Genomic DNA, 14,844 nt, shown 5'->3' with positions numbered 1-14,844 from the left:
AAAAATTACAAATCGCTTGTATGAGCGATGCAAACAGCAACTTTTAAACAGAAGAGAGCGTGCACGAGGAGAAATGGGCTCTTGTATAATAGGTATTCCCTCTCGGGAGCGGGTACAGGGTTGTGCATGTGCTTTTTCTTAAGAAAGAGGAGATAGCGGGTCTTTTAAAAAGTCCATCCTCAACAATACCTTTAATATAAGTATTTTTTAGATGGGAAAAATAAATATTGAATCTTTAATAGTGAGGATAGGTAACGTATTTCCACTTTGGGGCACAAAAATCTTCCCCCATAGACTGGTTAAACATTGTCCATGCACAGTAGCTCCTCAATAACCTGACTCCGCCAGATCGATTTGCTCCGCATATCCATCTGGAAACCTTCCGTTGAAGTAATTTTGGGAAGGGGCGAAAATACTGGTTAGCTATGTTGGTGATAGACGAGCCAAATAAACCACTCAGATCAACGAAGCATATGACGTAACAGAGCGACAACAAAGAGGAGCCAATTGATAGATCAAACTCTTGCCGAAACCAGTCGGGAGAAGAGCAAAAACATCTTTTCCTCTGAGAAAAGCCTCCAGAGCAGTGTTTTGCTCTTCTTTCAGTGAAGAAATACTCTGTAATTCCGATAAAACTTGCTCGATAGCCACGCTAATGCTAGTTTCATCGGCTGAAGCCGCCATGTTCTTTAGACCGAACTGTCGCGCTTCTCGTTGCGTCACACCTCAACCCGCCTCAAAGCCAACGCTGATTGGACGTTCGTTTGGTGAACGGCTCCAAATTTTCTTCAACGGAGAGTCTCCAGATTGATTAGCGAGTGAAATCTTGAAAGCTCGCGAGATCAGGATGGTCTCAAGAGGCTAGCTCCTCAATGCTAAAGATAGGTGCATCCTGGGGAGCAGCTGTCCTTCATCCAGACCTGAAAGCAACTTTATTTGCAAACCGCCTTACGCCACAGCGTTGACGTCACAGTTGTCTGTTATAAAATGCGGCTGATTGACAGGTTTATAGAATTATATAGCAACAAGGCTAGGCTAACTGCATGCAGCGAGGCTAAGGCTTTATTCTGCTTTCCCTGCCTCACTTTTCAAGCATCAGGATAAAAGTTTTTTTCTAAAAATAAAATAGACAATATTCTAAACAATTTGAAAACTGTTTATATCCATGGTGTGCGAGGCTAATCCCTAATTTGCACGCCCTCTGATCCATTATTACCCCCAGAAGTTTATTTTTAGGTAATTCAACTCCTTAACACACACTCTCACTCAGGCTCAAACGATTTACACTTGGCGCTGTTTGGAAAGTGACTTACAGTCTATTTTGACGCAGCCTATTTTGGTCCATTATAAAAGCAATCAGCAGAGAGCGTTCACTGCAGTCACACACACACACCTCATCCAGACAACCGTCAGCGTCCTCCACTGTGATATTACTTAATGTTCAGTCTGCAGAAGCCTCCTCATGTTCCACTTTAGCCACGCACCAGTTGGTGCAAATATTAGCTAAGACAAACAGGTTGACAGACACCAAAGAGGGGGAGGGCTGAGGTTGTGACCCCGCCAACCCTGAAGCACCGTTTGTTACCAGGTGGGATATTCTCAGGGGTCTAATTTCTAATCGACTGCATACAGTATTAGCTGTAAACTGACCGGCTTTCATAGAGCAGAAGGGGAAATTCCCTTTGGATGTGCATTTAGAGGAAGCAAGGAAAGAAGTTCTCATATTTACTATTCCTTCAGTTAGAGCAAGCTGATCCAGTGGCAGCTCCCTTTATATAGCGTATCTGCCCAGTTCTGTAGTTTACTGCTGATTACTAAGAAAACAAACAAGAGAAGCTCTGTTAGTAACATTGTTCTCTCTTGTTTGCTCTTGAGAAGCACTCTGTCCAGACCTCTATTCACCCAAACTTCTCAACAGCTTTCCGTCTCTAAATGTGCCAATCTGGGCTGACCTCAGTGGAAGCATTAGTGTGGTCAACCGCATTTACCCTCCCCCCAAAAAACTTCATTTCCTGAAAGGAATTATAACAAAACTGCAGATGCGATCTCCCTAAAGGAGGCTTGAATCGCTCCAGGAGAAACTAGACGTTAGGTACTCAAGTTTTCAGCACAACACAAACTTTACCCACCCTTCGCCCTCCTCTCGCTCTCTCTCCTTTTCCCTCTCTTTGGCCTTCCGGGACTTGTGAAGGAGCCCGATCAGGATCACAGCGGCCCGGATGCCGGCTTTCTTGTTGTGGTACCGCCCTCTGCTCTGAGACATGCCGGAGGCTTCTGCCGGTGCCAGGAGGGGTTCTGGCGACAGCTGGTCCAAGGTCAGGCCGGCTCCGGGGGTCCGGAGCCGCGGAACCTGCTTGGCTTTGTGGGGTTCCAGTGTGAGGGCTGGATGGAAATCACAGTCTACATGAACACAGCTGTGACGGTCCACTGCCAAAGCAAAAGCCTGTTTGAATCCTGGCTTCTGCAGACAGCAGCAGTCCAGAAGTTACCGAGGCTGAGGTCCCTTTTATTTTGGCAGGCTGTCGGGTCTAATTAAATCCCACTTGCTCTTATTTGTCTGATTAAAGAGGGTTGGTTGTAGTCCCAAAGGTCCAGTGAGGCACAATTGGACTCCAGCTAAAGGTGAACTCCTATCTGCATTTTCCTCCTCTGCAGTGAACCTGTACATCACTGCTCCATAACACATCCTGTTTCTTGATGAGAGGATGAAGGGTTGCAGCCTTGCGGACGCCCTCTCTGTACAACATCATCCCTCTCTCTCTCTCTGCCTACCTCTACCTTCCCACCTCTCCCTCCTTCTCCTAACATGTTCCGGTTCTTCTCCCTCTTTGTCTGCTGTCTCGATGCTCCCTCCTTCCCATCATCTAAGCACCTCCCTCCTGCGTCTCATAGGCTGGAGGCAGCAAAGGTTCCTCCTCCTCTGCTCCTCTCATGCCTTCTTCCTCTCCTCCCTGTGCTTGTTCTACTTTGTTAATAATTCCACATCAATATCCCTGACCTTGTTTTATACCTGCTTTAGTTTGTGTTTTCCACAGCACACCTGTCCAAGACTGCATCACATGAAGGGAAAACTCAGTCCAAATAGGTTTGTTGGCGTATCGCCTGCTGCACCGTTGCTAAGCACATTGGGAAATAATAAAAAGCAGAGCTCTTGAGCAGAATGAAGAAAAGGGGATGAATAGTTCCTCCTTTTTTTTTCTCTGCTCCTTCAGTTCCCCTCTTTTTAAAATGCTTTCCTCATTCTGCTTTTTATAAAATAACTACTTCGTGCAACAAGCCTTCGCCAGTTTCCTTTTCAGTTGTTTCACTTCAGTTAACAGCAAAATCAGTCATCCTCTGAGAATATATTGATCTTAAGTGTTGTGTCTCCATCTGCAGCCACCTGTTCTTCTTCTCTCCCAGCAAACCGACTGGCTAATTGTGGATGAGGGACTGAGTGGCTTGATGTTTTATATCATTAATGCATTAAAATCTTTCACCTTAGATTTCTTTTTTGTTTGTTGTTGTACTTATAGTTTTTGTTGAACTGCATGTCATGATTTGGGATCCTTTCAGTCTTTCTTTTTGTTTTTTATTGTGAACTTTAATTATTATTTAGAAAATCTTTACAGTTTGGTGTTTTTCTTAGGGTTAACATTTTACTTAAAGAATTTCCTGTTCTGGTTTTGCCTTAAGCCTCACATTAGTTTTTGGTTCGGGTAATTGTTATTCCGTTTTTTCTTGTTGACACTAGTTCGATGTTTTCTCTTGTCCTCTGGCTCCTTCTTTAGTCACTTTGTATCTAACTGACCTTAGTTTAGCTTCTTTAGTGTCTCTTTTTTTTCCAGTAGTTTCCCCACCGAGCAAAATTTGGTTGAAAATAAACTAATAAGAGGACATGATTTACATCCAATTGACGTAGAAAAGTGAAAGGTGAAAAACTGTATTTTTCAGATTGTTGAAAAGATGTTGAAAACTGGGTTTGCAACGTCTTTTCAATTCAATTCAATTCAATTCAGTTTATTTCTATAGCGGCAATTCACAACACAAGTCATCTCAAGGCCCTTTCCAGTTCACCAGATCATCCAGTTAGATTGATTAAAAGTTTCTATCCAAGAAAAAAACAGTCGATTGCATCGACTTATTGACTCGAAGGCAATACCTCACACTAAGCATGCTTGTAGCGACAGTGGAGAGGAAAAACTCCCTTTAACAGCTAGAAACCTCCAGCAGAACCAGGCTCAGTGTGAGCGGCCACCTTCCGAAGCTGTCTATTTTCAAAGTCTATTATTGGACTAAAGTGAGACAAATCAAACCGAGCAAACAGCACAATTCTCAACAACTATTTCTGGACTAAATCATGACTATGACAGACCGATCAAATTTAGGCAAAAAACCAACGTCAAAACGACGTCTGGTTTATTGGGGTGTTTGCTCTCTCATGATTTTGTTTCTGGGCAAACAGTCCAGTCTCAATCACCTGCTGTCAGTCTGGTTTGCCACTAAACATCAAAGTCAGTTTACCATCTGTACTTATCTGTATTTGTTCAAATATATATTCAACGTATTAGCTAAGAAAAAAGTTCTCATTTTAATTTAGATCATGTAGAATGAGGAGACAAATCAATTTAGAGAAGTCATAAATAATGCATGAATTTGGAAGTAAAGCCAGTGGTCAGTTCTGTCATGCAGGGAGAGAGGTGGCCATGTGGTTACAGCATAGAGCTTGAAATCCTGAGGTTCTGAGGTCAAGCCCCACTCCCACAGACTGCCACTCTGAGTCCCTGAGCATAGCTTAAAGGAGGTAACTACGTGAAGGGGGGGTGTTGGCCTATTTGGATAGACACAGTGTGCTTGTGCTCTGAAAAAGTTGCAAGTACCTGGTTCGTATCCCACTACCTCCACTCTGGGTTCCTGAGCAAGACTCTTAAGGGATGGTTATATTCCTGCAGGAGTGTGTCGCAGTTAGCTTGTCGCAGGTGTGGCGCAGATATTTTTGATTTATGCCCAGTTTCGCAAGAGGGACAGTCACGAACTAGCTAGGATTGTGGGTGTCCGTGTTTCGGTTTGCTTGTATGCCATCTACAACCCCTCATCCAATGCTGGTTGACACACAGTTCACCTGTGAGTTTTCCCGAAACACTGGCCGTGGCGCTGCCTGTTTTGGCTTCAGGTGCAAACCAACAGACCGTTGCAGAGCGTCATGCAACAAACTAGCATCATGCACGGTGTCTGAGATAGTGTCCGAGGTGTGCCAGGCGTTATGGACGGCACTACAGTCAGAGTTTCTGACATTAGGTACCAAACGGGACATACGCAGAGTGAGGAGCGGATGTAGAATTGACCAATCAGAGGCCTCCTTTCTCTCCTCCCTGCAACACTATCTGTGGCACTGTCTGCAGTCACCTACAATTTCGGGGATGTGCACCAGAGTATCTGCAGAAGGGAGGGCGCATCTGCCTTAACTGCGAATCACACGCAGACGACCTGGTTTCTTAGTATAAACCAGGCTTGAACCCCCGATTTCTCCCCCGGCACCGCACAACGGCAACCCTACTACTCTCCAACGGGATGGGTTAAATGCAGAGATAATTCGGCGCTGGCTAGCTCGAGTGGTAAGTCACCCTTCCTGCAAACAGGAAGCCTGGGTTTGTATCCCAGCCAGGGTAATGTGGCAAGATCCTTAATGCTAATGGGTGCTTTGGGGAGTGACAGACTAGTGGTTGGGGCATTGAGCTTGGAAATCTGAGTTCAAGCCCCACTCCCATGGACTGCCACTCTCAGTCCCTGAGCAAGACCCTTAACTTGCCACATGATGACGGCCCACTACTCACCATGGGGATGGGTTAAATGCAGAGAGTTCATTTCATTGCTCTGGACGTGTAATGACAATAAAATGTTGGAGCTAATTTATATTTGCTCCATTATTACATTTGATTTACAAGATTATTAAAGAAGAGATGTATGAATTTAGACTCTTTGTGTAATATGTTGATTTTGTTAAGTAAAATCGACAACGTTGATGAACATTTTGCTTTCTTCATCCCTCATTCAACAGCTTTTCCATTAATGTTTTCTGCATTGATTTTCTCACTTTTCTAATGAGCCCCTGCTGAAAGGTTTTCTCTGGATCCTTTGAATAAAGTTGTCCATAGGAAAAAACAAACAAACAAAAAAAACAACTTTTTATGGTAAACACTGCAAAAATGATCTCAAAATGAATAAAAATGTCTTAAATTAAGAGTATTTACCCTTAATTTCAGCAGGTAAATAAGATGATTTGCCAAAGGAATTAGTATTTTTACTCTTAAAATAAGGTATCTAGATAAAACGCACTTGAAATAAGACAATGCAATTGTCTTTCTTATGTTAATTGTAAATTGTCTTGTTCCATTGGCAAAGTGTCTCACTTAAATCCTCAATTCAAGAAACAATGCACTTATTTTAAGAAGAAATGGCTTATTTAGATTTCATTTTTTTGCAGTGAAGTAAGCGCTTGTCTTAGAGGTCATTTCTCAGCACTGATAGAAACTTTTTAGAAACACAAGGACACAGACATTTAGCTATATAAACAAAATGGAAAGCTGGCACAGCACAATTGCTCGGTGATTCATGCTACGCATCTGGTACAGCTTGTCTGGGTGAAAGTCCACAGCCGGGATAATAAAAAGGTGAACGTTGCCGGCGAGCTGAAATTAGAGTGTCCCACACTGTAAGAGCAAAGGATGAAAAATGGATCAATCAGCATGAGAAACAAAGAACAGATGAGGAGATGGAAAGCTTCATTGGTCGACTAAAAACAGTCTGGGAGCAGATAAAGATGAGAAAATGGCAGCAATATGAGGAGCAATGAAATTAAAACCCTCCGTCTGCCTTGTTTGGTTTATTACAAACTTTGTGGTAATAAAAAAGCTGCCAGAAGGACCCCTAAGAGGACGTATCCTCCTGACACACAGGTGCAAAGGTTTAAAGGATCTTTCTTTATTTGCTTTAAGGATCAGATGGGTGACTCCCTCCCTTAGAGTCACCTGAGGATTTTCCCAAGTCCCGTGTGGCGAATAAACAAACAGGTTCACATCTCAGCTGGACCATCGATAATCCACAGGAGACAGAACATGTACACGTGTGTCTCTGCACACACAAACACCCAAACGCTCCACCGGGGTCTAACTGTGCGTCATTAAGGGGGGATCATGGTTGACACCTGTATCTAGCTACCTGGAAAACACACAGATGGTCGGTTGAGTTTCACTGCATGAACTGTTCATTACCGCCAAACTATGTGAAGAGAGCAGATGTATGATGCAGATGATGAAACTTGTCTCTTAATAAATCTTTCTTCTATTTGCATGTGTTCCCTGTTTGGTACCAGGTTATGAAATCTGGAAAAAAAAACATTTTTAACAAAAAAAACGTGTTTTTTTTAAATAAATTTTCCTTTTGTGTTTATTTATTTAAAAAAAGGATATTTTTTGATGTTGTGGAACGCTCTGAGAGGCTCTCTTTCAGAAAGATTTTAGATCAGCTGGGATATTTTACTATAAAAGTTTCTGTTTGTGACCAACTTGTTATTCAGTTTTATTTTTTAATACTTAGCAAAAGAAACAAACAATATTGCCAAACAATCAAATCAGACATTTTCATCAATTAATCAAATGAATGCTGCACTTTCAGTTAAATTCAGTGTCTCCCTAAATTGGTTGCACCACTCGTTACGCAATTAATGAATAACTTATCCAGTCAATGCATTTATTTTCCTGCAGAATAATTATAAATACGATCCCATGGTCCCTTTAGACCGGTTCTGAACCTCTCACTTGCAGTATTTGTCTGAATAAAGATGATTTACAATAAAAACAGTGAGCAGGTGATGAAAAAAGTGTCGAGTACCATTGATAACCACATTTCCAGGGACTAGACTAACTTTTCGAAAGCCTGGTTTCAAACATTTTTATTAACTTATCATCGTAATGTTTATCAGCATCGGCTAATATTAGATTTCTAGGTAGAGATACAAGTTCAACTCCTCCAGGCAAGTAGGTGGCGCCAGCTGTCATCCTGTACTTTTTCCAGCTGCTTGCCAGGGCCAACAATGCTTATGCTTAGCCTGTTTTTTTTTCTTAAATCTAGGAATGTGAACCAAAAAGAAAACCGTTCCTCAGCTTAATATGGAGCTACTAGAATCTCGCAAACCTGATCTCCACCTCACATTACTTCAATGTATTATTCCCACTGGTTAATACCCATGCCCTTGGGAGCAGTGGGCTGCAATTGTGTGGCACCCAGGGAGCAGTGTGGGGTTAAGGTGACTGTTGGGCTTGAACTCACAACCAATGGGATCCAAACCAACGCCCTAACCACTAGGCCACCACTCCTCTAACGAAGAGAAACTGAAGTAAAAATGTCAGTGGTGAGGATGTTTATCAAGGATTTAGAACCAGATAGCTAAACTGCTATTTGCAACAACAGCACAGCACACCAGAATATAAATTACTTCGGGCCTGATTGTCAGAAGGTTTACGTGCCTTAAAACAGGAGCAAACATGTTTGTATGACCGGAGCAGATTTTTAGAAAAGGTGCAAAATAATTTGCGTTTGCAGTGCAACAGACTGCATGTGCTAACTTCTGTTTTTTTGTTTTTTTTCATGTGAACCTTCATTAATATCCAGATTTGTTCTTCTATTGATTTACTCATACTCGTCGTCTCCCGCTTTATCTGGAACCGGGTCGCGGGGGCAGCAGACTAAGGCCCCGTCCACACGAAGTCAAAACGAACACGAAACGCTAATATTTTCCAGAACGTATGTTGTAAAGACGGAGACGTAAAATAAATGTGATCGTCCACACGAATACATGGAAACGCTGCAAAATGTATGCCAGGCCTGCAAGTGGCGCTGTCGTGCCAAAGCAAAAATAGGCGACGAAATGTTGGGCATGCGCACTAATATTTATACATGTTTGCCCTGTCCATTGTCCATGGACAGGGCAAACAGGTCCATTTTCGTGGTTCAGTCAAATTCAGGTGCTGAACTATGTGGTCGATATTGCTCTGTTCTTCCTGGAGATATTCCAGAAGAAGAAGATTCTGTTGTAAGCCCGACAGCAGGGTGAGTAGCATGAGCAGCAACCATTCAACACAGTACGGCGCCATTGTTGTTGTTATACTGTGTCGCGCATGCGTGTTTAGAGGCGACGCTATGACGCATGCGTGTAAAAAAAAAAATGCGGTTAGAGCTTAAAGATGGAAACGCGAAAACGGCGTTTCAGAATCTTCCCACTCTGAAGGCTGAATAAAAAAAAGATTGTTTACAGACCCCCGAAACGCCGGCTTCGTATGGATGAGAGGCTGGTTTGGTGAAAAATTTGTGCGTTTAGGCCAGGGTTCGGCTTCGTGTGGACGGGGCCTAAGCAGAGACTCCCAGACTTCCCTCTCTGCTGACACCTCCCCCAGCACTGTTGGGGGAAGCCCTAGGCGCTCCCAGGCCAGTCGAGAGACATAGTCTCTCCAGCGTGTCCTGGGTCGTCCCCTGGGCCTCCTCCCGGTGGGACTTGCCTGGAACACCTCCCGAGGGAGGCGTCCAGGGGGCATCCGAAGAAGATGTCCGAGCCACCTCCACTGACTCCTCTCGATGTGGAGGAGAACCGGCTCTACACTGAGCCTCTCCCGAATGACCGAGCTCCTCACCCTATCTCTAAGGGAGAGCCCAGCCACCCTGCGGAGAAAGCTCATTTCAGCCGCTTGTATCCGGGATCTCGTTCTTTCGGTCATGATCCAGATTTCATGACCATAGGTGAGGTTAGGAACGTAGACCGACCGGTAAATTGAGAGCTTTGCCTTCCTTGCCCTCCGCATTATTGCAGCAGCCGCACCGATCCGTCTATCGATCTCCCGCGCCATTCTTCCCTCACTCGTGAATAGGACCCCAAGATACTTGAACTGGCTCTATTGATTTAATAAAACATAATTATGCAGCAAGCATGCAATCAGGAGTCCAAGACTCATGTTTTATATATTATTGTTGATTTATTTTCTTTTTTTTAGTGTTTTCAGTTTTAATTCTGTTTGTACAGTAGCACTTGGAGACATTCAGTGCTTTATTAATATTACTTAGTATTATCATTTTTCTGCCACTGACCTAAGCTCACAATGAGACTGATGTGCAGCATTTAAAATCACGCATCCTCGCTCAAAACATGTCCACTAAACTGTGCTCCACCACCTACAGTATGTTATCTTGCTTCAGTCCTTTTCTTTGTGTGCTTGAAGTTTCTGCATGCTGGCTGTGCTGTTTGTTTGCGATCAATTTCCCTCCGTGTTGGATGTGTTGTTTGTCACATAATCACACATTTCAGCTGTGCTGTTTCGGTGTCAATCGTCTATTGGCCGAAAATTGAAAATGCACCTATCGATAATTTTCATGCAAAAATAAAAATTTTGGTTGCATCCCCAAGTAGAACCGAATCTTTCTTTTACCGTCACTCTCCCACTGCAAGGTTTAAAAATTTATTGATAAAGTTTATAGTTAGGGAGACTTAGGCTATCCCGAGCTATCAGTATAGTTATGCTTCTATAGGCTTAGGCTGCTGGAAGACATAGAGACCAATTTCTATCCTCCAGTTCTGCATTATTAGATTAGATTAGTAGCTTCTTCTGGCCCAATGCTCTTTTTAGCTGTGACACCATCATGAATAAAGGAATCAGCTGGAATCCTTATAGATGATTAAGTTGGGCCCGTTTCTCAGTATATAGTCCAGTTTCTCTCCTAGACTTAACTACTGGCTCAGGTTTTACTGTAACTATCTGTATGTGCTCTCTTTCATTCTTTTTGAGCAAGTTCCCCGTTACCTTTTCTGACATAGATAGTATTTATAGATCAGTGCTTCTGTGTTTCATATTTTTAACTTGGGCCTAATGCTCATCCAGGATTAGTAAATCCTGCAAAGTTAATGACTCCATGGAATCGACTCGGTTTACTTATTGAAAACCTTTAACGTCTGCCTTTAGAAAAACATTTAATAGTCTCTTAGAGAATGGTTCCTTCTGGCTTACGTATGTGCTTCATGTACAACTCTGTTAACTACTCAAAAATGCCCGTTGCCAGATAGAAAATGACTGTTTATAAATTTTTTCGCTCATTTAGAACATCTGTGTATCATTTCTGTTAATTAAATGGATTTACTAAGTTTATTAGAACATTGAAATATTTCAATTTTGTTTAGAAAGTAAAACTTCTATTATTTTCTCAGACTTAATTTATAATGACATGTTGATGCAAAAGGTGGTTGAATGTTATATATTTCAGTCATTAACGTTTCAAACCATGGTTACAGATTTACCCTTTGGGCCTGTTTCGTTTCACTGCCAACGCTTTCTTCCACAAACATACTGTACATACATGTGTGTCTCCAACTGGTGCCAAGCAGCCCGTCCTGACTCTTCACAGCTACTAAAGTGTCTCACCAACAAACAGATGCCGATATGACAACGTCAAAACTGCTTCTAGCATATTCAGCAACAAGATACATGCATACGTACTGCTGAATGTCATTTCGTATCTAGAAAATTCTTTAACAAATAAAGCTGTTTAAATTCTCTTAAGGTTCTCATTTAATATACTTTTAAGGGCACAGAAACAAAACTGCAAACAGTGACATGTTGGAGCTACAGACCTGCTGCAGAAATGTCTAAAATGACCTTCACAGCAGCTGGTACCCCACCCCCTACACACACACACTGATAGACAATCGTGAAATTCCAGTTTGATCCACGCACTAAAGAGACGGGTGTTTGAGGGTGTGTCTCAGCTGATCGCTTACTGCAGATGCTTATTTCAGCATGCTCAGCTCCAAGATGAAATACAGTAGTCATTCAAAATATCCCACTTTTCTTGTTGGGTCCTTGGCTGGTCCCCTACAATTCCTTTTTAAACATCAATATTTGAACTAAAATATTCTGTCATGATTTCTAGACATTAAAGGTGCAATAGGAGATCATTTCTGACGCATTTTGTACCATTTGGCTTAAAGATCTCCCCACAGCCGCTTAGCAAGAGGTGAAATAGAAGGTCTGGAAGTGAAACTAAAATAAATGGCCCCCGCTACAGAGAGAAATCAATGAATAACCTCACCCAATCACAAAATACAGTCCATTGTACATGATTGGTTGTCTGCTTGTCCCTCCCTCTGTGCACGTACCCTGACACCTGAACGAATCGACTCCCCAATGCTTGTGCAGGACGCCATTGCAGGAAGCTAGCTACTGTAATGCTACGTTCACACCTAAAGCAGAAAGAGCAGCAAAAATGCGCCTGCTGCTTCATTATTGATGCTTGTTTAAGTTTAGTTGTGATGCAACTAAAGCATCTTTGCTGAAGCATCTTTGCTAGGGTGACCAGATGGGTGTATCTGAAAAGGAGGACACTTTTTGGGGGGTATGGGGATTTGGGGGTGCGTCGACTGCTGAGCCGTTGACGGGACCGGACCTCAGCAGAGAGCCATGAGCCGCCCATCCTCAGCCAGAGAAGGGTGGCTGGGGACCAGTGAGGCAGGCAGGGGGAAGCATGGCGACGCAAGTGTCCAGGCTACCATCACCGGGTCAGGTTTGGTCGCTCCCTCCCCCGCTGGCTCCCTGTTTTGATTACGTGCTGCACTGTAGTCGACCAAAATCCCGGACGATTTTGAAATTCCCCCGGACATTTTTTTAGGTCTGAAATGTAGGACATCTCCGGCAAAAAGAGGACATCTAGTCACGCTATCTTTGCTGCTCTTGCTGCTCGGTGAAAGAAGTGGATCTTATGCATGTTGGGGGTAGCTACCCTATCCTTTCTTTGCCTGGAACAATGGCAGCTATATTTGCTTTGATCAGTGGGTAACTTTGGGAAGGGGCGAATATACTGGTTAGCTGGTTAGCCTATGTAGTTGATAGACGGGCCAAATAAACCAATCAGATCAACGAAGCATATGACGTACTAACAGAGCAACGACAAAGAGGAGCCAATTGATAGATCAAACTCTTGCCGAAACCAGTCGGGAGAAGAGCAAAAACATCTTTTCCTCTGAGAAAAGCCTCCAGAGCAGTGTTTTGCTCTTCTTTCAGTGAAGAAATACTCTGTAATTCCGATAAAACTTGCTCAACAGCCACGCTAACGCTAGTTTCATCGGCTGAAGCCGCCATGTTCTTTAGACTGAACTGTCGCGCTTCTCGTTGCGTCACACCTCAACCCGCCTCAAAGCCAACGCTGATTGGACGTTCGTTTGGTGAACGGCTGCAAATTTTCTTTAACGGAGAGTCTCCAGACTGATCTGCGAGTGAAACCTTGAAAGCTCGCGAGATCAGGATGGTCTCACGAGGCTAACAATTATGTTTTTTCTATATGGTGATGATTTTGCATTGCTTGAACTGGTTTCTACATCATCAGATTATTGAAGCAGTTTGTCTTTGATATATTCATCCAAACAGGCTGCAGATATTTTGTCCTCCAGAGGTTTTTACAGCTTAATTAAACATAGTGATCCTTTTATGGGGACTATTAGGTTCAATAAAAGTAACGTTATTTTAAGTGTGGCTGTCATTGATTATTAATACATCAGTGACCGATCGACGTTAAGAGCTGGATCAACCTCCTTTGAGACAAATATTTTCCTTGTGGTTAATGATTCATAACTCTGCTTGAATTATAAACCAAGTTATTGACATTTACTGATGGTGAAGACAACTTTGATTTTAACAACAGGTCCAAAACATCCAAGCAGAAAGATAAACTGCTAATAACACCTGGTGATTGAGAAAACAGTCAGTTATAACCGTTAAACTAATGATCATTACTTGGTTTTACTGTTGATTTGAATGACATATTATTCAAATTCTGTGGAAATAATGTCACTAATCAATTAGTAGGTGTGTGCAAAGGTTTAGCAGCATTGCAAGTAAAGATCCAGTTTTTATTCATTTGTTTTGTCTCACTAAATCATTCTAAGTCTTTTTGGGGACTTGTTTGGTCCATTTAATTAAACAGGCTAGCTTTTATCACACTTTCACTGGTGAGAACCAGACACATGACACTAAACCAAAGCTTTACAGAATTGGCCAGAACATGTTATTTTCTGATTATGTGCCAGTCAATGATAATAACAATAGGTAGGTAAAACAATTGTGAATTAAACAAAACAGGGTAATAGTTTACAACCTGGTGTAAATGGTGTTTTAAGATCAAGATGGTTTAAAAGGTTTATACAGGTCAGTAAGCCTGATGCATAAAGAAACAAGGTTGTATAGGGCTTTGAAGTTAAGGAGCAGGATTTTAAAATCAATACAGATTCTAACATTACGTCAGTTAAGCAAGCCATGACAGACAGAGTGTTTCTAAACGTTTCTGTCCACATAATCATTAAATTCGCAGCATTTAGGTGGCACATGGCAACATGGTGTGATTGTAAATAATGAAAAGCCTTGTTTTTGACAAGTTGGCTTTGTGGTTAATCTGTATGATGGCCAACGGGTGCAAATGCAATGCACATGCAGATACAACAAGTATTCAAATGACAGAAAATGTTAGCTAAAACATTTAGCAACACTCACACAAAAGGAAAAGTGCTGTTAAGCAGGAAACAGCTATATAAATATGTACATAATAAATATGAGAATAATATAATACATAATATAATAATACTATAATATAATATATATAATAAAATTATAATCTAATATATATATGATTATAAAAGCTATCTGCTTTTTAAACGAAATGTCTTTCTGTATACACTGCTGTATACAGAAAGACAAAATAAATCTGTCTCTCTATCAGAGAAAATTGAGAGCAGAAAAGTGCAAACATGCTGCAGACATGAAAATGCAAAGAGAAAAT

The 14,844-nt window shown here is 42.1% G+C and overlaps 1 protein-coding gene across 5 annotated transcripts in view; it reads right to left on the bottom strand.

Moving 5' to 3' along the window:
* rap1gap2a (RAP1 GTPase activating protein 2a) overlaps positions 1–14,844 on the bottom strand; it is a 176,958-nt gene that overhangs the window by 102,428 nt on the left and 59,686 nt on the right. For 2 of the 5 annotated variants that reach the window (XM_038290499.1, XM_038290502.1), the window contains exon 1: positions 2,130–2,835. The exons of 1 other annotated variant lie outside the window; for it this stretch is intronic. In XM_038290499.1, the coding sequence (XP_038146427.1) occupies positions 2,130–2,263 (134 nt within the window). In that variant the 5' untranslated portion in view covers positions 2,264–2,835. Of the gene's footprint in view, positions 1–2,129; positions 2,836–14,844 lie in introns of those variants that run through there. 2 more of the 5 variants (XM_038290501.1, XM_038290508.1) reach the window with 2 other exon arrangements.

Source organism: Cyprinodon tularosa, unplaced genomic scaffold (assembly GCF_016077235.1).
Source record: "Cyprinodon tularosa strain WSP-4 unplaced genomic scaffold, ASM1607723v1 ctg282, whole genome shotgun sequence".
In the NCBI taxonomy this organism is placed as follows: domain Eukaryota; kingdom Metazoa; phylum Chordata; class Actinopteri; order Cyprinodontiformes; family Cyprinodontidae; genus Cyprinodon; species Cyprinodon tularosa.
The sequence above is the reverse complement of the archived record's forward strand: the minus strand, read 5'-3'. Positions and strand labels throughout refer to the sequence as shown.